Genomic DNA, 23,034 nt, shown 5'->3' on the forward strand with positions numbered 1-23,034 from the left:
TTCTGGAGCACCAACAGTAAGAGGAGTGAGTTGAGAATTATTGTTGCTCCAGGAAGTAGAAAATTGGCTAGCTGGCATGTAGGATTCAGTCCAGGGAAGGACTCAATCGTGAATCCCTAGAAGAAAGAGCATTAAGGAGATCAGAGTGGTCAACAGTGTCCAAGGCAGCGCATATGTCAAGGAGAATTATGATGGAGGATAGGTTGGACTGCTTAACAGAGGAGATGAGGTTGGAGACATTCATGAGAGCAGTTGGAGTGACAGGAGCAGAAATTTGCTTATAGGGGGTCTTGAAGATTGTGGATGTCTAAGAATTTGTTAAGATGGTTGAACACAACCCTTTTGAGCACTTTAGAGTAGTGCGGAAGGAAAGACGCAGGGCGAAAGTTAGCCGGTAGATTCGGATCAGCCCCTTGCTTTTTTAGGAGAGGGATGACTGTGGCCGTTTTAGATAGAGGGAAAGCAAGCAGAGTCTAAGAGCAGGTTGAAGAGTTCAGCAAGGTGAGAGGCCACTAATTTGTCAATAAGCTGGACTAGCCGAGCAGCAAAAGGGTCTGCTGGGGTACATGAAGGCATAGCCTTCATCAGGAGAGATAGGACTTCTGCAGTATTAGTGTGACTAAAGTGGGAGATAGAGTCTGAGAATTACGGTAGAATAGGCAGTGGGTAGAATGTAGGCAGGGAGTGGGAGGAAGATCAGGAAAGAGTCTCTAATTTTGGACATTTTTGCAGCAAAATATTCTGCTAGGTCATTAGTTGTGAGAGTGGAGTTGATAGTCATAGGTTTAGGAGGAATGAGTTTAGGGTGCCCTATAGACGGCACGGATGGTTGGAGTGAGAGTCAATGAGGGTGCAGTAGAAATACGTTTTCACTCTAGCAAGGGAGGACTTGAGAGAGTTTAGGGCAGAGAGGTACAGTTTCAGGTCCTCATGCGAGTGGGTACGCCTCCATTTGCGCAGCAGCCAACACATGTCAGTCCAGATAGAGGGTATGAATGGGGGTGACCCATGGTTGAGGATGGTTAGACTTAGGGGGTGAAAGTTAGCAGTGGGACGTGCAAGGAGATTGACTCATACAGTAGGGATTGGAAGCTGGAGAAGGCAGTGTAAGTGGAAAAGGTATCATGGGTGAAGAAGGAAAGTGAGAACTGTAGGTCAGAGAGAAAGGGGGGAATTGCAGAAAGTTTACATTTTCTTTTAGTAATAGGTGGTCCAAGTGGTGAGGAGAGGTCCGAGGGCGGAAAGGAGATGCTGGTGGAAACAATGGTGTGATCCTATATAGATGGTGTGACAGTAGTATTAGTGGCTGACAGAGAGATGGAGATGAATAAGAGATCCAAAGAGTTAGCCCAGATGTGGGTAGGTAGATTATGGATAGCGCGGAGAGCGTGGCCACTAAGAAAAGTACAGATTCTGCAAAGTTGTTGGAGAGGGAAGGTTAAAGTCACCAAAGAGACCAAGGTGATCGTTTAGTGGAAGGAGAATCAAGGAGCTGCCCAAGTTCATCCAAAATAAGGGTCCAGGGGCGATAGATGGAGATGATGTGAACAGAGTGAGGTGGAGCAAAAGCAGAGGTGGTTAATTTGAAAGAGGTAGGAGAGAACGTGGCACTGGAGATTTGAGAGGCATTGAGGCAGGGAGAGAGCTGGAGTGGCCTCCTAACCAGGATAGAGGATCAGTAGGTAGGTAAGCAGTCTACGAATAACACCCTTTAGGAGACAGGGCCAGTGGGATTGCACTTGGGGTGACCACCCCTTAAGAAACAGTAAATCTCCAGAAAGGGAAGTAGGCTATCCTCCCTTTCCCCAAAACCCTAACAACTTTGTTGGCTATGTGGGAGCTAAAATGTATGTTGATCTTTAGACAGTGATGTTCCCTTCTAATTTTGGAGATATGTTCTCTGTTAGGGGTGTTCAGTGCCATTCCGAGGGCATTATTTTGTAGGATTTGGATTTTGTCCAGGATGTATTTGTTGGCCCCCAGGTATAGGGCGTTGCAGTAATCTAGTTTGACATTATTAGAGCATTAGCAAGGATAATGCTACTAGCTTTGGATAAAAAGGGTCTGCAAGCTCTGATGAGTTTGCAGGTGTAGGCAGTAGATGACACCATAGAATTTACCTGTTTACTTAGGGTTAGGGGGGAGTCGAGGTAAAAACCTAGCATTTTTACTTCCTTAGAGACCTTAATGATGTTTCCATCTATGTTAAAGGCAGAGTAGTTGGAATCCAAGGTCTGTTTCTTGTTGTCATTACGTCAATTGGACATAATGGAGAGCTGGGATCCTTTTTGTTAATCAAATGGTTTTCCCTTGAAATGCCAATACTCTGTCGAGGGCATTCCTTTTGCCCAAAGGTGTGCATGCCCTTTCACGTTAACCAGGATGTGATCCTACTGTCTTTTTTATCAGGCCAATTTGTCCTGTGAGGAAGAGAAGCTGCACACTCTGGACTTTGCCAGGGCTCTCCGAATTCAGAAGGACATGATGGTATTATTCTGTTATTTGAGGAGGTTCCAAGGGGGAAGAAGCTTCGAGCCTTTAATCACAGCCACTGGATACGTGCTTCCATTTGTACAGCCTACTCCTAGGTGAATGTTTCTTTTCCTGCAGGACCTTCGGGTCGATTGACCCGACTTGTGTCAGCATCCTGGATGGAAACCCAAGGCATGTCGTGAGACATTTGTAATGCTGCCACATGGGCCATTTGTGCACACTTTCATGAGACACTACCTGTTAAACATTGGTGGCGATTTGTCCAGTATCTTGCACTGAAACTTGTTAAATAAAATCACATTGGCAGCAAGGTGGTTCTTTTCTTTTTATGCTTGTTCGACAGTTAGTGGGTGGGTACTGCTTGGTTTGTCAGGTCTGTGACAAAGGGGGTCGGAGGTCAGGGCCAGGTCATACACGGTTTATTTATTTATTTATAACACGCAGACAGACCGCAGGAAACAGGGCGCGACACAGACACAAACAGACGAACAGATAGCACGGGACAATTTCATAGAAGACTGGACCGAAGGATCAATTTACTTAAACAACCTGGTTTTTAAGGTATTTTTTAAAGGTCTGAAAATTCTGGTCTTGCATCATGGGAAGAGGAAGAGTATTCCAAAACTTGGCAGCTCTGACCTGGAAGGATCTACTGAGACCCTTCTCCCTTTTGAACCTGTGATAATCAGCCCTTTGTTACCATCATTACTCCTCGTCCTTCTGACTCGTCACAGCCCTTAGGTCACACCTTCCTCTCCCTGGTGTCAGCCTTTACTGTCTATGGAAGCTATAACGTAGGGGGGCTTAGGTTAGGGGTCACAGTAAGGGAGTTAGTAAAGGAAGCGCTTTTCCATAAAACATTTTTGTTATCCAACCAAAATTGGTACACATTTTGTCCATTTGATAAGAATGAAAGGCTGAGTCAGCCTTGCAGGGATTTCAAGATGGGACCTGCAGATCAGACACAGATCACAGCAGTGAGTGTTTAACTCACTGAGCTATTTTCTTGGATTATATTAGTCCTTAAGCTTTATTCTACTACCAACGTTCCCAACCCTCCTGAGCACAACTTCGTCTGCAGGGCTACTGACCACCTAGCTGGATAGCATGTAAACCAAGCAGAGTATGAAGTGAAGGACCCTAGGCTGGGATAGACATTAGGGCTGGACACACCACTATCCCACACATGTTTATGAATGGGAGGCATTTTTCTCTCCTGCAAGAAGATTGCGATAGTTTCCAGTACTTGGTGGTAGCAAAGATCAAATAGGTAATACTTTGTAAATTCAATTTCCCTTTTTGAACTACAGTACAGTCACATTTACATATAAACTAGAGAAAAATAATATTTTTTCTGCCATGCTTTTATTTCAATGAAAAAAACGACAATGACCAGAAAATTTGCAATATGACAATATTTTACAGTATAGAATCTGAAAAGAAATATGGAAGCAATTAGTGTACAAGTCAGCACACAATACACTGTACATTTTTGAAAAGTGCCAATTGGACCATTATTAAACACCTCGATTTGGCCTTAAACAGCCAAAACATTAAAACTGCAACAGTCAAATTAAAATCAAAGACAACTACAGGAGGGAAACCAAGAGGTTTCAATATCTTTAACGACTGTTTGAAGGTTTGAAGTGTGTCTGGTTAACTAATAAGACTGTTTGGCATACTCATTAGTAAAAGTATTATTACTGATGAAAGCACCAGTGTTTCTACGGTCTGATATGGTGATCGGACCATTGTCTCTTTTATACATTGAATCCAACTAAAGACACACTTCATTAGAAAACAAGCAGGCGACATTCGGAAATGCATCTCTTTTACTGTTCTGCACTGGAAGGAGATATGCTTCTGCTTTGATGATGCACCCTATGCATAATTTACAATCTTCCTTTTGACTTGCACAAACACGTTTCCAGGATTTTCTTCTGACAAATATAAACTCCATAATATACATCTCTTAAAAATGAATAGATCATCTTGTTAAAACAAAGAATCCTGGTGTTGTTGCAATATTTCACACCCTGCCTTGGTTAAAGAGAGCTCTTTAGATTGCAGCAAAGTAAATCATAGGACTCCATGAAAATTCAAAGGGAGTGCATTGACATTCCCTTTTAAAAAAGCAAGTGTCCTCATAGATTTATGTTGCACCACAGCTTTCTAATGCCTTCTATTGTCTCAAAGATTTTTCTCTAAGCAACCTGGCTGTTAAGTGATGTTTCTATGTAAATGGCTGCAGGAGCTGTGTGAACAGGGAAGGTGAACAAAGAACATGTCATGTGTTCGTCTGTGTGTGTGTGTGTGTGAGTGTGATATATATTTATATATCACACCTACCTGGTGCTTCAACATCAAGTAGATACAAACACCTAATATGTACATAGTTGAAACATAAGTTACATTTTCGATCATACACATGCGAACAGAATATATCAGAGACCCACAATTAGTGCAGAGCAACAAACAACTTGCACATCTTTTAGAGTTTTGTGTCTTTTTTAACAATCTTAGCAAATATATACATAAATAGAAGAACATAAATTATCATAAAATATTGACAGCTTTTCTGAAAACATTTTGATATGAACAACTCAAAAAACGGATTTTCATCTGAGGCCCTGTAACAATAATAATTAATACAAATACAAAAAAAGCACTGTCGCAACCAGCTTATGCATGTTATTCCTGTGCATCTTTTCCTTTAAAACAAATACATATATCATGATAACGAGCAATCTTACTTTATGCCTCTCAAACACACAAATGTATTATCCTCTTAAATCTCTTACTTTCCATACTCAAGATGACTGCACACTTCAGCCTCAATGCAATACTGTATGTTTATGTCTACACAATTGTCACAACACTGAGGCATAACTGGATCACACATCATTCAAGTCTTTTTCCTGAGAATGAGGTTATTTTCAACAAGTCTTCTAGTGTACAGCATCACCAAATACCAGCAAACGGGGTATAGAGGAGGTTTCAAGTGTGTGGTTCTTCTAAACAAATGTGATCTAGGGGCCATTAAAAAGTACAGAAAACAGCGTTAAAAAAGTGTAGTGACCATAGGAACATGTCATTTCTTTTAAATTACAAATGGTGCTCTTGGAGAGTCATGTGCACATCTTCTCAGAGCTAAATCATTACATTCTCAATATATTTAAAATGGTATATATAGGTGCAGAATTCTTAAACTTCCATCAGTTCTTAAAACACTACAAATCATAAAATCTATTAAGAAATACATTTCAGTGAGTAAAACGAGAAGAATGTTTTCTATAAATGTGAACATTATACTCTGATGCGAGTTGTATAGCCTATCGTTGTGTGCAAATTTCCAAGTGGCTGCTAATCATTTTGTGTACCTTTTCTTTTAGGAAACAATTGTTTATTGTCACGTGACACTGAAATGTAATACCTGGTAGAACAGCCAGTGCGACAGTGCCAATACTGGATACCTATGAAATGTAGGTCTTTCAGAACCTGATGGAAGACTGCCACGTCTCCTCAACAGAAGCACTGCTCTATGGGTACACAGTACCCCAGCTGGCGATGACCATACCTTTCTCATCATCTTTTGTGAATTACTTTATGGTGTTGAAAATAACAGTGAGTATAAAGTTGCTTCAACCAAAAAACACAGACACCAAACCCCAAGACATACGCACAGACATAAAGGTGTAAGGCAAGAAATGTAACAAACATGTCATGTCAAACACTATTGAACATTCAGTGCTTCAGTATATAAACCAAAATGGCGATCCTCTTTGTCCGGTCAGCGCATACAAGTCCTTGTGTGTCTCATAACATCACCATGATCACTTGTACGGGTGCCCTAGCATCAGGACTGCTAACTAGTGTTTACATTCCAGTTGTGCATATAACAACAGAATTTGGTGTCCAGTTATCACTTATAAAAGTCTCATTGGCAACTAGAAACCTATTCTCTACAATCAGTTTTTAAGTGCAAATGCAATACTTTTTGTTGTAAAGCAGGTTGGTTCATGCACAGTTCTACGCCATTGTAGGGGAAAGTTTCTTCGGCGTCACAGGCCTCTTGATTTGCCAGAGGTGGCTGTGAATTGTAATTGCATCAACACTGGCAGACATGGTTTTTGCCGGTATGTGGCTGAACTGCTTTCTGTCAGAATTATACTTATAAAGTCCTTCGATCATTTTCCTCGTGATCGATCTGGGGCCTATCCCTGTCAGCTTATTGATCTCCTCCATTTCAGGGCAGTATGTGTACAGCGACCGGAACTGGCAGCCCGAGTCTCGGAACAGGATCAGGAAGTTGTTGGCTTCAGACTTTTCCATTTGCTGGGGAAAAAAGAAAACATTTTACATTCGTGGTATGCAACATTTTTATTTAAAAAGGCCTATTACTGTCTGGTGCTTGAGTTAACATTTTGGGAGAGGAAGTCATAAAATTCCATTCCTAAAAATGTGAACGTCATTCCATGTGTATAACAAAATACTTTATAAAAATATTTTGAGTAAACTAGTTTCATTACAAGAAAATGGCAATCAAGTGTTAGGCAAAAAAAGACAAAATGCTCTTCCCTTCTGCTTTTCAGGTCTAAGCACAAAACAGAAGACGGAGTAGCAGCTAGGAGTGTAAAACGTCCCAATCTGCACACCAGGAGTTGGGTGTGGTTGTGGATGGTTTTGGGGAACTTTGGGGGACAGTCAAGGAAAATAAAAATGCCAACAACGTACAGTTCTTCTGAGCCTCCACAATCGGAGGATGTATTTTTTATTTTAAACTTTTATTTTTGTTGGCAGAGGCAATTGACATACACATGCAACAGAGCAGCTGTGAGATGACAATCTGAACAGTCAACAGAAAGCAACGGCACATATGAGCAGTGAACAATAGTCGTGTGGAGAATACAGCACTACATAGCATATAGTGTCAGGGCACATAGCAACAATAATTACGGTGAATTATTAACCGAGGAGTGGGCGTCCAGACCATTAAGATAACTATTAAAGGCAGTCCAAATATTTTTAGGCCGGGATCGGGCCGGGAGGGTACTGATGTATTCCTCCTCACAGTTCCGAGACCAATTCAATAAGTTTAGCCATTTCCGGAACGTAGGAGGAGCAGAGCTCTTTAGCTCTGTAGAACACACTTTTTGGCAATTATATAGCACACATTTAAGAGTTTAGCCGCCCCTCTGGCCTCCTCGTCCCCCCCATACCCCAAACAGTACACCCAGCGGATCAGGCCCAATAGCAGTATCACAGATTTCTGACAAAGTTTTCAGGATCTCATCCCAAAATGGGGTTAGCCGCGGGCAGTCCCAGAACATGTGTAGATGGCCCGCATCCCCCGCACCACAGCGAGGGCAGAGCCGTGGGTCAGAGTGGGCGAACCTGGAGAGCCTGCGCGGGGTGTAATATAGCCTGTTCAGTAGTTTGTACTGTATAGTGTGGTATCTAAAATTCAGGGAGACCCTATTAGTGTGAGAGCACATTTCCCCCCATAGTTGGTCCTTGAGTTCTACCTCCAGTTCGGAAGCCCAGTCGTCCCGCGCCCTAGAGAGCTGCGGCGTGTCAGTCGTGAGAAGAAGTTTGTACAATGATGATATCCCCCCGCGGGCCCCACCCGAGTTGGCGATGTAGGAGATCCCAGGGGAGTCTGGGGGTTCGTTGGGGAGCTCAGGCCATGCGTCACGGAATGCAGCACGGAGTCTGTAGTATTGTAGCAGTTCCATCGGTGATCCCGAGTGGCCCGGTTTCCAAGTCTGTGGTGTTATGAAGAGCCCATCCGGGTAGAAGTCAGTTAGGGCTAGGTATCCCAGAGAACGCCAGTGTCGTGCCAGGGCTGTGTCATTCGTGGGTACCAACCCGGGGAATTGCCAGGCGGGGAGCCACTTGTAGTACGTTTGTTCCTCATTGCCTGCAGTAAATATCCGCTTCCAGGCCAATAAGGTGGTCCGGACTGGGTCTATGGGAGAGTCTGGCTCATATCGTGGGTGTAAGAATAAGGCATTATGTTGGTGCCAGAGGCAGCAAGGGTTTCTAGCTTGACATGCAGGCGGGGGGGGGTCCCAGGGTACCAGTAGGTGGCAAACTGTGCCTGCGCTGCGGTCCAGTCCGCATCAGATCAGATGTGCGGGGCCATATGGGGACATTCGTGAATGTGTACAACAGTTTGGGGAGCAGTATCATTTTAACCAGAGATAATCTCCCCGCCAATGACAACGGGAGGGGGCGCCAGCGCGCTATCTTGGTCTCCACCAATTCTGCCACGGCCAGGTAATTGTTAGCTAAAAGAGCTTCTTTGGTCAGAGACACCTGAATTCCCAGATATTTAATCCCGTCAGGGAACCAGCAGAGCGGGTACTCCGTGGCAGGTTGGGTCGTGGAGCTCGTGAGGGGGAAGAGTTTGGATTTTGTATAATTGATGGTGAAGCCAGAGTATGTACCAATACGGGTAATGTCACGCAGAATAGGGTCAAGGTGGATTTCTGGGTCTCTAACGAACAGCAGCACGTCTTCTGGATAGAGTGAGATAATTTCGGGGGTACCCTGCAGCCGTATGCCTTTGCGTAAGTGGTGCTCCCGGACAAAGTCTGCCATAGGCTCTATGGCCAGTGCGAACAGGATCGGGGAGAACGGGCATCCCTGGCGGGTGCCTCTGAAGAGAGGGAACAAGGCGGACGTTTGAGAGTTGACTCGGACCCTGGTGACCGGGGAAGTGTACAGCAGTCTGATGTATGCAATCATTCTAGGCCCAATACCCATGGTCTCTAGGACCAACCACATGTATTTCCAGGACACCATATCAAAGGCCTTCTGGGCATCTAGGGTGACCGCGACTGCACTCACATCTTGATTGATTCGTGCCATAACGTTAAGAAGCCTCCTGATATTATGTGACGTGGATCTCCCGGGCACGAACCCTGAATGGTCGTCGTGCACCATGTATGGCATAACAGGTAGGAAGCGGTTAGCAATCACCTTGGCGAAGATTTTTGTATCCAAGTTCATGAGTGAAAGGGGCCGGTATGATCCACATTCATCGCTAGGCTTACCAGGCTTGAGCAGGACCGTGATAACGGCCTCACGTAATGTCGTGGGGAGGGATCCCAACCGGAGTGACTCATTCCACACTCCGAGCAACTCTGGGGCCAGTATAGCAACATGCTCCTGATAGAATTCTGCCGTTAGTCCGTCGGGGCACGGTGCCTTTCCCTTTGGGAGACTAGAGATAGCCTCCACTATTTTGTCCAATTTAACGGGGGAGTCTAATTGGTCTCTTGTCGCTGGGGAGACTATAGTGGTGGGAATCTGTTCCAGGAGCTCCCGCATCTGAGAGTGGCTGTGTTCGGGGGGCTGGGAGTATAGCTCAGAGTAGACGCCTGTGAAGACCTCGAGGATATGCTGATCGGACCACTGTGCCGTCCCCGACTGTCCTTAACACAGGTAATTTGGGATTGGCCCCACTCCCCCCTCGCCAAGGCGGCCAGCGTTTTGCCAGGTCTGTCACCCTCGCAGTATTTCCGCGCAGCCTGTGGGCGGCTGTAGTACTGGACTTCCCTATTGGCCAGCTCATTGAAGGTCTTGAGCTCCTCACTGATCTGGGAGAGGACACCTGGGTCAACAGAGGATGGGTGAGCTCGCTCCAGGTCCCGTAGTTTAGTTTCAGTGCGGGACACGGCGGTTGTTATGGATTTGAGGACTCCCGACTCCCTGGAGATGGACACCCCCCTAATGAAGGCTTTGAAGGCATCCCAGCGGACCCCCAGGATGGTGGACTGCGGCAAGTTGTGCTCAAAGTAAGACTGAATATCAGCGAGGATGTCCGCCCTGAACACAATGTCCCGCAGAGCGGCCAATTGAAGCGCCATGTGTTGATGGTGGGAGGCGGTATTCCCAGTTCCAGGGATATTGAAATCGGCGCGTGGTCAGACAATGTGCGTGCATGTATGCATGTTTCCACCACCCTGCCCAGCATGGAGCCGGATAGTAGGAACAGGTGAATCCTGGAAGAACTGTCATGCACTGATGAATAGCAAGTGAATTCCCGCGTTTGCGGATGCAATGTCCTCCATGCGTCATGTATGTCGAGTGTCGCACAGTGGGTCAGGAGGCTACGCGATGCGCCTGGCAAGGGTCTGGAGGCTGTGCCAGTCCTATCCAACATGTTATCAAGAATGAAGTTCATATTCCCCCCCCAGATGATCTGCATCCCCACATACCCCATCAGTATAGATACCACCTGGTCAATACATTCTGGAGAATCAACATTAGGGCCATAGGTATTTACCAGCAAATAGTCCCTGTTGGCAATGGCACAATGCAACACAGTATACCTCCCCTCAGGGTCTATGTAACTCTTGTGGAGAACAAACTTAAGTGACTTATGGATCAATGTCAGCACTCCCCTTGAACGAGTGGAATATGAGGTGAAATATCTGTGCGGTCCCCAAGTAGGCGCTATACTCCTAGCCAGCGGGCCCGCAGAGTGTGTCTCCTGCAAAAGCAATATTTTGCAGCCGTGCCTGCCGGCATATGCCATAATCTTGCGACCCTTGGTGTAATTGCTTAGGCCCCGCACATTCCAGGACATTATTGTTACCGGCATCCTTATGGTCTATATTACACATACTTAAACAAAGAGCCCATGGAGTGCATTTCCTGCACAGGTAGTTCTTGCGCCCATGACTATTGGCGTGCGTCATAACCTCTGGAGCCCTGACATAGTAGTTCGAGCCCCGAGCGCTTCTAGACATTGCAATCATTGGTATCTCAGAAGTCTAATTTACATCCCACCACAGCGATGCCCTGTGGTCTGCCAAACCGCCTCTGCCATTTTCCATAACACCCAAACGCCCCCTACCTCCCCCCTCCCACACCACCCCACCCAAGCGGGCAGTGGTACCCCCCCTCACCCCCCACCCATAAATACAAACTGGTCCCACGAAAAGGGGAACAACAGATGGTGCCCAATATGAGCCTGCCAAACCATTGGCCCAACCGGGGCCAACAACCAATTCCAAATCAACAAAGTTAGACATTGCAATCGCAGTGGGGTGCGCTGTTGCCGTGTGGAGGGCTCTATGAAGAACATAATTGACATTAGGGCACCAGCGGAGTCTTGCATGACATATATGATCCATACATAGGCTCACAGCATCCGTGAATAATGGGTGCACAAACACGGAACCGCAAGGTGTATTACCATCAACACATGAGGAACAAGCAATAATAACCAGGTAGCAGAACTACTGAATGAGCTGCAATAGCCGGCCGGGGGTAAAGGCCCGCACTGCCGTGCACTCCACGTCCAGGCCTGTGGAGACAAGTGGGCCAGTAGCCCGTCAGGTGGAGCATTCAAGAATGGCAGGCCAGACTGCACAGTGGTGAGCCGCCCCCGGACCCCAGTGGCAAGTTGAGCATAAGTGATTAATATATGTGCTCAGCCCGTGCACCCTGGTGAGCCCTTAAGGCTACATTACTATCAACACATGAAGAGACAAGCCATGTTGAGCACGCAATCATAATGTACCGTGGCTTAAGTTCAGTCATCAACAATAGGATGATGCAGGGAACCGCCGATACAGACCGTTGTACAGCCGGCGGGCACGGAGGGCTGCATTACTATCAACACATGAAGAAGCAAGCAATAATAACCAAAAGCCCAGATATGAAGTGCTCTGCATTCAGTCATCCACCTCGGGGTTACCGTTGAGGCTAGGCAATGGTATCTGTGACTCTATAAATTTGACAGCCTCCTCGGGCACTGTGAAAAAGAACACCTCTTTAAAAGTAATTTTATGGCTGGACGGGAAGAGGATGGCGTATGGGACATTGCGCTCTCGCAGCAGTGTCTTGACTCCCAGGAATTGACGTCTCTCCTGTTGCACCCCAACGGAAAAGTCAGGGAATATCCGGACGATATTAGAGTCAAGGCGTAGGTCTCCCTTCTCGCGTGACAGGCGTAGGATGAGGTCACAATCCCTGCAGTTGAGAATCCTGGCAATGATGGGTCTGGGGAAGTCTCCCGGCTTGGGACGTGGGGACAGGGCCCGATGGGCTCGCTCGACTGTAAAGAAAGGGGATAGGGTGGGGTTCCCCAATAGATCCTTAAGTAGGTTCTCAACGGCCAACTCCATGCGCCCCTTCAGGGCGTTCTTCGGGACCCCAATAATGCGCAGGTTGTTTCTGCGTGAGCGGGATTCAAGGTCGTCGCACTTTGATTTCACCGCCTTCATGTCGCGGGACAGGGTGGCCACTGTATCCTGCAAGGTGTGGAGCTGGTCTTCGTTAGCCCCAATTCTGTTTTCGGCCTCGGTAATGCGCGATCCCGCCTGATCGACCTGGGACTTTAAGGAGGTGACGTTGGCATTAATATCGTCCAATTTTTCGTGGAATGCGGCAAAGTACTTGGCCATCGACTCCATCATGGCGGTGAGATCCGGGGCCGGCGTGCCCGGGGAGGGTTCAGAAACAGAATCTTCGTGGGCGGGTGCTGCGGCGCCCTGCTCGGGACGAGGGGCCACCCTCGCAAATCTGTGCATGGCACCCATCTTGTTGGACCCCCTGGATTTGTTGGACATCGCAGGTATGTTGAGGGGTGACCAGATTGGGCAGGCCCTGTTTAGTATAGGGCGCCAAGATACAGTGGTAGGGCCCACTCCCCAGCCGATGCAGCCCACTGGGGTCAGATGATGGTTAAGGTGGTCTGTGACACCTTTAGTGTAGTTACAGTTAGGAGATCCAGTGGGCCTATGCACAAACCAAAGGGGGGCTGTAGGCAGCACTGAAGTCCCACATGGGAAAAGCAAAGGATGGCAGAGGCTGCTATTAGTGTGGAGTCAGGCCCACAGGGGTAAGCAGGGAGGCCTGGTCCCAGTATGGGGCAGTGCCCACCAGGGCAGTCCAGAATATGCGTGGGGAAGAGGTGGTATCCGGAGCCCCCAATGCAAGGCAGAGAAGCTGGATGGAGCCTGCGACTCAGCGTGCCCACCGATGACTTGGGCCCCAGCGGCCAGCTGTGCTCAGGATGCGAGGGTTCGGGGGAGGCAGCGCAGGCAGGCAAGAAGAAAAGGCTCCGGGCCCCGCAGGGGAACAGCACGCACTAGCGGGGGCGAGCCTCTTCCCAGCCCAGCTCCTCACCTGGGCCGGCGTGGCAGGCCGCCACCCGCGAAAAGTGCTCCGGGGACTCCCGGATGATTGGCAGCAGGTCGTTGGGGCCGGCGGCCCGCACAGGAGCCGGAGCGGGGCCGCGACGGCGAAGCAGGGTGCGGCACAGAGCAGACACCAGCCCAGCCGTCTCCCGGAGCAGCTGATCTGGAGGCTGGGAAGCTCCGATGTGGAGATGTAGCCGGGGGGGCACCCGCGCCTCCCCCACCAGTGTAGGTGGCCGCTGGCACCGCTCTCATGTGCCACAGCCCGCGAAAAATGCTCCGGTGCGCCCGGATGATAGGCAGCAGGTCGCCGAGTCCAGCGGCCTGCACAGGAGCTGGAGCGGGGCTGCGACGGCAAGCAAGGGGTGGGGCAGAGCAGGCACCAGCCGGACCATCGCCCCGGTCCTCCAGAGCAGCCGGATCGGAGGGAGAGAAGTCCTGATGCGGAGATGTAGCCGGGGGGGAACCCGTGCCTCCCCTCACCAGTGTAGGTGGTTGCCGGCACCGCCCACATGTGCCGCAGCCAAGTCGGAGGATCACCCGTGAGGGTGGGCTCACGCCGGGACCCAGGCAGCGCAGGGGCGCCCACGGGAACGAAGGCCAAAATTGCAGATGCGGCCCGGCAGGGCCTACAATGCCCGATTCGGGCCGGGAATGCAGCAGGTTGTGCAGCGCAATGTCGGCAGTGGACAGAGCCGGCGTGGTGTTGAGGAAAGTGCAGGATCCCGCCAATGATGGCAGATTTGGGTCCCTGCCACACGGAGCTGAACAGCTAGGTGGCCATTTTCGGGCTGCTCAACAGCGCCCCCCTCGGAGGATGTATTTTGGAACAATGTGCAGTATATGCCAATGTAGGACTTCTGAGTCGCTATTTTTAAAAGCTCTTTGGATTCATCTGGGATCGAAAATATCCAAAAAGACTTAACTGTAGCACTGATGCTCTTGGGGTGTATGGATAATAAGCTAGATGGTGACATATTATATCCATTTTCTGCCAACGAAAACAGAATTCAGAACCCAAGTGTACAACTAGTTAAGCAATGTGGCGCACAGTTATAGAATTACACTATATATCTTTGCTGCTTCCAATCTCGAGCACAGAGCAGCAACTTCACTTGTCCATGTTTTGCTGCATCTTGCACTGTTACCGCACCATTTTTGAGCATGACCGTACAATCTCTTCACGCCATCACCTAAGGTTCTATCTGCTGAGTCCACCGCTTGCTCCAGGCAATCAAGGTGTACCCATTTGTACCTCTCTTCATTGGTTATCATTCCACATAGATTTGTGGTAAAATCCCTGCATAGTGTCCTCCTTAGGGACCCATGGTAGTTCTTGGAACACTCCGATCTAGGGATTACCCGATAGTCCATCCAGGCAAACCCTATTTCACTTTGACACTTGTTGCTAAAGCATTTTAGGGGGTTGAATGGAAAAGTAGATCTTGAAATATGGTTGGTCCTTGGGAAGCATTCTCTCTCCTATTTGTATTGGTGCTTCCATCCCCTCTTGCATTATGAATCATTGACAGCTGGCATCAGTTCTCTGCCGCAGATCATTCAACTCTTTAGCGCAGATATGACATGCGAAGAACACTATGGTCGGAGCGCCATGTGGGCTGGTTGTGTTTACAGACAGATATAGGTTAACCATTGATGATACTAGTTTACTTTCCCCTTTCATATCACCAAATTCTAAATGAATTGCTCCACCTCCCTGCTTGCTCAAGGCCAATATGGTCTTGTCCAGTGCTGTTCTAGGTCCCAGTGTTATGAAAAGAGCTGGAATTTTGATCTCTGGGATGGCGCGCGATTGTCTTGAGATGCAGCAAGAAGCATCCCGAGATAACCTGGTTAGGGCATTAACAGTGTTGTGGAATATGGTATTTGGTATTGTATTTTGATTGATGGTACAGGGTGTTTAGATGAGAAACACTTAAAGGAAATCCACAATCAATAGGGTAATCCTGAGTCAGGTGCCGTGCAGTAGGGGAGGTGGTTCTGGTCAAATGACCAGTGGGTGAAGGGGAATGCATGGTACAAAACTATGATAAGCAGTTAGGCAACAAACATTGGTCGGAGGGAGGCAGAAAAATGAATTTGTAAGTGCCCGAATCTCATTCTAGATTGAGGACGCAATGCTTTAGTGTAGATTTGAAAGAGTGGATAAAAGTAGCAGGAGAGGGAAAGTAAGTAAGGTTGAAAGGAGGTTTGTGAAGGAAGGAGATCACTTCATTCTTGAAGGAGTTCAGCATATGATAGCAGCACACCAGCCAATGGTGGACCACAGGTATGAGCATATATATATATATATATTGGACCGTGTCGGGTACTGCACCTGGGAAGTACCCTATTCAATGTTTTCACACATATCAAGTCTCAGGTAATGCAATCAACAAAAGGTTATGCAAACAAAGATTTGGATTATTTTGCCCTTTATAGAGTTATTCAGGTCCTCGTGGCTACCTGTTCCCAGTGGTGCATTGGTGTATCGTACACTGTGGTGTAGAGTACTCTGTGGTGGTACAAAAGGGGTTTCCAAACCCGAGACAACTCGGTCATTTGCTGGTGGCAGCCCTGACTAGGTACAGGAAAATCCGCCAGCACTTTTTTAGTAACTGGTACTATATGACATAGGAAATAATAAAGCTGACATTTCTCTATTTGTCATAACAGTACACACATGCTGTATGAAACACAACATGTGCTTTTAAAGTAAATTTCTTTTGCACCTATTCGAACAATCTAGTGCAAGGGCAACCTCATCTCTACAGCACCGCCTTTGGGGGTACGATACACCAACGGACCACTGGGAACAGATAGCCACGAGGACCCGAATAACTCTATAAAGGGCAAAATAATCCAAACTTTTGTTTGCATAACCTTTTGGACCACAGGTATGAACACAGAGTTTAGAAGTAAAATTGGAGAAGAGAGGATTTGCATGTCGTCTGCAAGGAGGTGGTTAGAGAACCCAAAGAAGAAGCTACGTTGACACAGGGAGGCGATGGGAAGGGAGAATAGTAGGGCAGCTGTGATGAAGCCTTCGTGGATGCCAGCCAGCAGGGAGTTCGGATCAGAGGTGGAAGTGTTCCACAGGATGAAGACTGATGGGAAAGGTATGAGGCCACAAAGTCTAAAGGGGTGTCCTGGATAACAATACTGGCAAGGGTCAGATTGAATGATGAGTGGTCCACCATGTCAAAGGCAGTAGAGAAGCCCAGCAAGAGTAGGGAAGCAGATGGTTTGCAGGGTGAGATTTATGGGCAGGAATCCTTAAGGAACCAATACCAAAAGTGGTGCCCCGGCTTCGCTTTCCCAAAGATGTAGGATCTGAAACCTGTCACTCTACCTCTGCAGAGCTGAGGTTTGCAGCAGAAAGACTTTAGACTTCAACCCCAATGAGAAGGATCTCTTTGAAGGCACTCCAGTGTTTCACATTCACAAGTCTAGCAAGGTAGACAGTTACTGCTTTTCTGAAACACACACTGCTTACCTGTCAGTGATTGCTCAATAACTCTCACAGATTACATATTTCACATGTATATTATGGTTACGCAAGCACACCATCATCGTTCCCTCCTGTCAGCTATTGCAACGTTGCAAAACATTTATCACAGATAGGGTCTCTGAGATGTTACTTTGAAGGTTAGGATCAGGAATAGCAGATACTTGGAATTTTCCTTCCGCTCATATAAACAAGCCACACCTGTGAATGCTCTTTATCCATCACAAATAATTTTAAATGCACTTAAAACACTCACTCCAACTCCCCTCTGCTGTCTCTTCTCCTTTTCATCAGCATGCTAATGCTGCCAGCTTTTTTGATCCTCTTCCCCTCTCTCCCAGCTCCCCACCACTTCCTTGTCTTCCTTATTCTCCACAGAACTTTGGAGTAAAGAATATGTTATTAAGCTTCCTGTATGTTTTCCTTACTCTTACCAAAATAGATGTTATATGTTAGGATGTAGTTATACAACTATTTAATCCATGCATAGAGACAAACGTACTTTGCAATGCACCATTTGGAGCCATTTATTTTGAAACTTCTGTTAGGGGGAGAACCTCTTCAAATACTCAGTAGAGGGGTTGAGCTGGCTACATTTGAATGCACAGTGTAATATGGGGTCACTTTGAAAACAAATTCTAGAGCATCCTTTGGTTCGCAGTCCACCCTGGTCGCACTGTTCAGTGGATGCTGATCGCTATGCAGCCAAACTGCATAACACATTTGTGCATTTGCAGCTTCAAATATCTCATTGTAGGCCAGCCTTCTCTTATCTAATGGCGACTCTTGATTTTGGGGCTTGCTGGTTGCTTGGAAGATACTTAGTTCAAGCTATGGATGCTAAATGGAAAATGTTATCCTCTAATCATTTTTAAATCTTATGTGTTGTGCATTCCATATTTATATTGTGTCTGTGTATGATATTCGTTGTGTATGTTTTATACATGTATGGATTATATCAGAAATAAACATTGATTGAATTGATCGAGTACTAATGAGGGTGAAAGGCATGAAGGTCTGAATGAAACCCAGAGATAGAGGTTAGAGTGAAGTCTTATTCTTAAAGACAGAATAAATGCACCCCCGACACATCAAACTCCATCCTTAATTGAAACACTTGTTTTACAGTTTGCCATTTGTTAGAAATTCACACCACTTACATCATACTACCACCCAGCGATTGATCCAGACAACTGTGTATGTTACATCCTGCACCCTAATTTATCAGCATTTGTGCCCTTTTCACTGACAATCGATTTTATCTGTGTGTATTTTACATTTCCGCACCCTAATTTCTCTGAATGTGTGCCTTTTTCACTGAAAATCGATTTTAGCAGTGTGTTTAACATCCTGCACCCTAATTGCACTGCATTTGTGTCTTTTCCATTCTGCGCACAAATTTGTATTGCTTTTTGTTCTCCCCTTGTTGCAACTAGGCCACCTGTGAGATCAGGGCAAAACAGTGCAGTGCAGTCTCCCCTCTCTTTTCAACTTCCCTCCGCCACCCCAGTGGCACTCTCCATCTCTCCCATCTTCTCTAATTGCTTCTCTATGTCCTAGCCCCCTCTCTCGCTAAGTCTGGAATGAAAAAGCACAAAAAAGACATTCTGCATGCAAACCTTGGCCTTCCCATTGTAGACACATATGTCAGCACAACCTCCAGAGAGGTTTTCCAATTATCCTTTTCTCTGTCCTCTCTCCAGATCTTTGGACTCCCCATCTCATCTCTACTCTCTCCCCTTTCACGTCCTCTCTCATCAAAGGTGGCACTAAGTGGGAAGTCCTCCGGGCTAGCTTCTCATCCACACGTTGCATCATTAATGTCTACCCGTCTAGCACACTGGCACTATCATGGTTCAGAGTCCTAAACCCAACCTCCTTTTTTTTTTACCAGATCCTGCGTTCCCTCATTAACTTCCTTCCTTCTCCTGCATCTCCCCCCACCACTCTCACTGCCCCCCCCCGACTGAAGGTTTTCTGAGGAGGAGTACAGGGGCGTAATACTCCAAAGGCAGAGACGTCTTCCACCTGGCGACTCTTAATGCCCGCTCAGCCAACAAACACTCTGCTGACATCTGCCTCCTTCTAGAAGACACTGAACTCGACATTCTTGCTCTCACCAAGACTTGGTCCATTGCCAGCTCTTTTGACTCCCTCCTCTCTCATGGCTTCAAGATCATTTCCAAGCCTCGACCTCACTGTGCTGTGCTGTTGGTGGGGTCACCTTAATCTATTCTGAGTGGGTCCTCTCTTCCATCGTATTAACCCAACGCTAGTCTTCCCTTGAGAGCCTGGTTTGCAAGTTGGTCATCCCTCCCTCCTCCACTCTGACCATTGCTACCATTTACCGGCCTCCACAGACTACCACCCTGTTCCTCTCTGAAGGGGCATCATCCATTTGGACCTCTCTCTCGCTCCCCCTCTGGTCACCCCTCTCTCTTGGTGAGACCATTCTCTTCTCTGCTCCCACCGGGATCCCTTTGACCTTCCTACTGCACCCTCAAAAGCCCTGCCAACCTCTTTCTCTAACATCCGCCCGATTAAATGATTGTCAGCTGCTGTCTTTGCTTCTTTCATTCCCCTTTGCCCCATCCCTCAGACTCTACCACTGACTCAGCTCGGCCATCACCAATACTCTTGACATCCTTGCCCCAGTCATTTGTATTTGTATTTATTAGTTTATATAGCGCTTTACGACAAAGCGCTGCACAATTGAACAACTTGACACAAAAAACAAACAATATAACGGTAGAAGCAAATTACAGTATGAATCAATCAATCAATAAACCAGTAAGAAGAGCAATTAAACTGGAGGGAACAGGGGGAGAAAAGCAGTGGGAATGTGAGGGCGAGGAGAGGAGGGGAGGAGAAGGAGGAGAGAGGGGAAAGGGTGAGAGTGGGGTATTAGGGAGTGGAGGGAGGGAAGCAAGTGAAGGAGAAAGAAAGGAAGGGGAGCAAGAAGGGGAGGGAGTTTCAAGGCGGGGGGTGGAGAAGGAGAGATTTAATGGAGATGCGAAATTAGGAGAAAGTAGGAATAGAACGAATTGAGAGAGGTAGGGAGTTCCAGTGCAGGGGAGCTAAGAGCTGGAAGGGGCGGAAATGGGAGGGGGCACAAGGGGACGGAGGCACAGTCAGAAGGAAGTGATCAGTTGAACGAAGGGAGCGGGAGGGAGTGTAGAAAGAGAGGAGGGAGAAGAGGTAGGGGGGAGCGAGTCCATAGAGAGATTTGAAGGCAAGGCAGAGAAAGTGAAATTTAAGTTGAGAGTGAAATGGAAGCCAACCAAGAGAGGAGAGGGAAGCTGAGATAGAGTCGTGGGAGGTAAGGAGACAGAGGGTACGGATAGCAGAGTGGTAGATAGACTTGAGGGGATTGAGATGAGAAGTAGGCAGGCGAGTAAGGAGGAGCAGTAGAAGAGGCGAGAAAAGATAAGAGGAGATTAGAAGTTTAGTAGCATGAAAGGTGAGAGAAGGGCGGATTTTGTGAATATTGAAGAGGTGGAAGCGACAGGCACGAGAAGTGAGAGAGATATGGTGAGAGAAAGAGTGAGGTGTCAAAGTGGACGCCTAAGTTACGAGCGTGGAGAGAGATAGGGAGATTAGTGGGAGGGAAGTGAATGAAAGGGGGAGGGAAGGAAGGGGGAAGAGAGTTGGAGGGAAAAAAGACGACTTCAGTCTTGTCAGTGTTGAGGGAGAGAAAGAGGGAAGACATCCAGTTCTTTATGGCAGTAAGGCAGGAAGAGAGTTTCAAGTGGAGGTCGGATGAGAAGGAAGAGAAAGAAAAGAAGAGCTGGGTGTCGTCGGCATAGAAATGGTGGGAAATGCCAAACGAGGAGATAACAGAGGCAAGGAGGGAGGTGTAGAGTGAGAAAAGGAAAGGACCAAGCCATGAGGATCCGCCTGAAACCCGCCTCGAAGCGTAACACCTGGTATGACTACGAACTTGCAGCCTGAAACGAAAGTGCAGAGCCGCGTAACGGAAGTGGCAAACCTGAGGTTCACTGTCTGACTAACTGGCCTGCCACCTGCTCCAAAGGCAATACAGACTCTTTATCCATGCCAAGAAAAGGGTCCACATTCAGGCACGGGTATCTGGTGCATCCAATAACACAACTGAACTTTTCAAAAACTGCAGGGAGCTAGCCAACCCTTCTGCAGTCTCGTCTTCCCCTCTTCCTTCCCAGCCCCTCTGCAATGCACTGGCCACACACTTTGCCACCAAAATGCAGGACATCCTGAACACCCTTGTTACTCACCCGCCAAACCCATCCCACACCCCCTTCCCTCCCTTGGCCACTCTCCCTCCTCCTTCCGCCTTCTCCTCCTTCACCCCTGTCACACCTGAAGAAGTTACCAGAGTTGTCCTCTCTATGAAGGCCTCTTCAAAACAGTTTCTGCCCTGCTCGACCAGAACCATCAAGGACAAAATTGGCTCTCTTGCCCCCGCACTCGCTGATTTCTGCAACCACTCTTTCGCCGCTGGTCCTTTCCCCTCCTTCCTAAAGCACTCCCTGTGCGCCTGCTCCTAAAAGAAAAACCTTCAGCAGACCCTACCCGTTTATCCAACTACTGCCCTATTTCAATCACCCCCTTCCTGGGGAAACTGCTTGAGAAGCTAGCCTTGCCCCAACTCAACTCGCACACTGAACTTGTCGGTGGTCATCACGATCATCAATCTGTATTCTGAGCATCCAGAGGCACGTAAACTGCTCTTCTGAACACCCGTGAAGAACTGCTTGCATCTCTGGACTCCAGCTCCTTAGCTGTCCTCATCATACTTGATCTCTCCTCTGCCTTCGACAATGTCAACCATTCCATCCTCATACAAAGGCTCCACAATACCCTTGATATCTCAGAACGGGGACTGGAATGGTTGACCTCTTTCCTAACTGACCGCTCCTCCCAAGTCATCTTGGGCACCTTCTCCTCTCCTACTTCCTTCTCCACCTGTGGTGTCCCCCAGGGATCTATCCTCTCCCCCTGGCTCTTTAACATCTACCTTGTTCAGCTGGTACTCCTCTTCTCCTCCTCCTTCCCCAACTTCCAGAGTTATGCAGACGACACAACTTTTTTCAGACTTCCTGGTGACCCACTTGCCCCATCCTTCATACCTGACTGCCTATCTGCCTTCCAAGCCTGGTGCACTTCCAATGATCTCTGCCTTAATGCCAGCAAAACTGAGATCCTACCGATTGGGACCCCTGCTCCCTCCTCCTTCCCTTCTCTCTGGCCTCCCACCTTGGGCTCGCCCCCTGCTCCTTCTGCTGAAGCCAGAAACCTTGGAGTCATCTTTGACTCCTCTCTCTCCCTCATCCCTCACACACAGGACATTGCTAAGAAGTCCCACTTTCAACTCTTCCTTCTCAAAGGAATTCTCCCTTTTCTCACTTTCTCCCAGAAGCTCAATGTTTCCCAAACCCTGGTTCTCTCTATGCTTGACCATTGCAACAGCCACCTCCTCAATATACCTTCTTCCACTCTGCGACCCTTCAGCTAATCCATAATAGAGCAGCAAGACGTATCCTTGGCCTTAAGCCGAGGGACCACATCTCTATTGCCCTAAAAAACTCTCCACTGGCTCCCAGTTGCTGCACGGATCAAATTCAAGTCCCTCTGCCATCATCCACAAGGCTCCCTGGGGCCAGGGACCACACTATCTGCAAATCTCTCTTAAACAATACTCTCCTTACAGACATCTACGTTCCTCTGGCACCAACTCCCTGTGTGCAAACCGTTTCGCTAAACAGAGAGCCAGAGGTTGTTCGCGTTCCTCAGCTGTATGCCTCCTATGGAACAGCCTCCCCATCACTCGGCGTCTTGAGCAGGCCCATCTTAGGTTCCGAAAGCACCTCAAGGCTTTCCTCTTTTCCTCCTCCTTCC

General features: G+C 47.7%; 1 protein-coding gene across 4 annotated transcripts in view; it reads right to left on the minus strand.

Annotated features, from left to right (window-relative positions):
• Positions 1–3,839: 3,839 nt before the first annotated feature.
• The window catches only part of CAMSAP2 (calmodulin regulated spectrin associated protein family member 2), an 820,267-nt gene continuing 801,072 nt past the window's right edge, over positions 3,840–23,034 (minus strand). For all 4 annotated transcript variants that reach the window (XM_069641228.1, XM_069641227.1, XM_069641226.1 and 1 more), the window contains one exon: positions 3,840–6,828. In XM_069641228.1, coding sequence (XP_069497329.1) covers positions 6,523–6,828 — 306 coding nt within the window. In that variant the 3' untranslated portion in view covers positions 3,840–6,522. The remainder of the gene's footprint in view (positions 6,829–23,034) is intronic.

The sequence above is a fragment of the Ambystoma mexicanum genome, chromosome 1q, assembly GCF_040938575.1.
Source record: "Ambystoma mexicanum isolate Mex_15411 chromosome 1q, UKY_AmexF1_1, whole genome shotgun sequence".
Lineage (NCBI taxonomy): Eukaryota > Metazoa > Chordata > Amphibia > Caudata > Ambystomatidae > Ambystoma > Ambystoma mexicanum.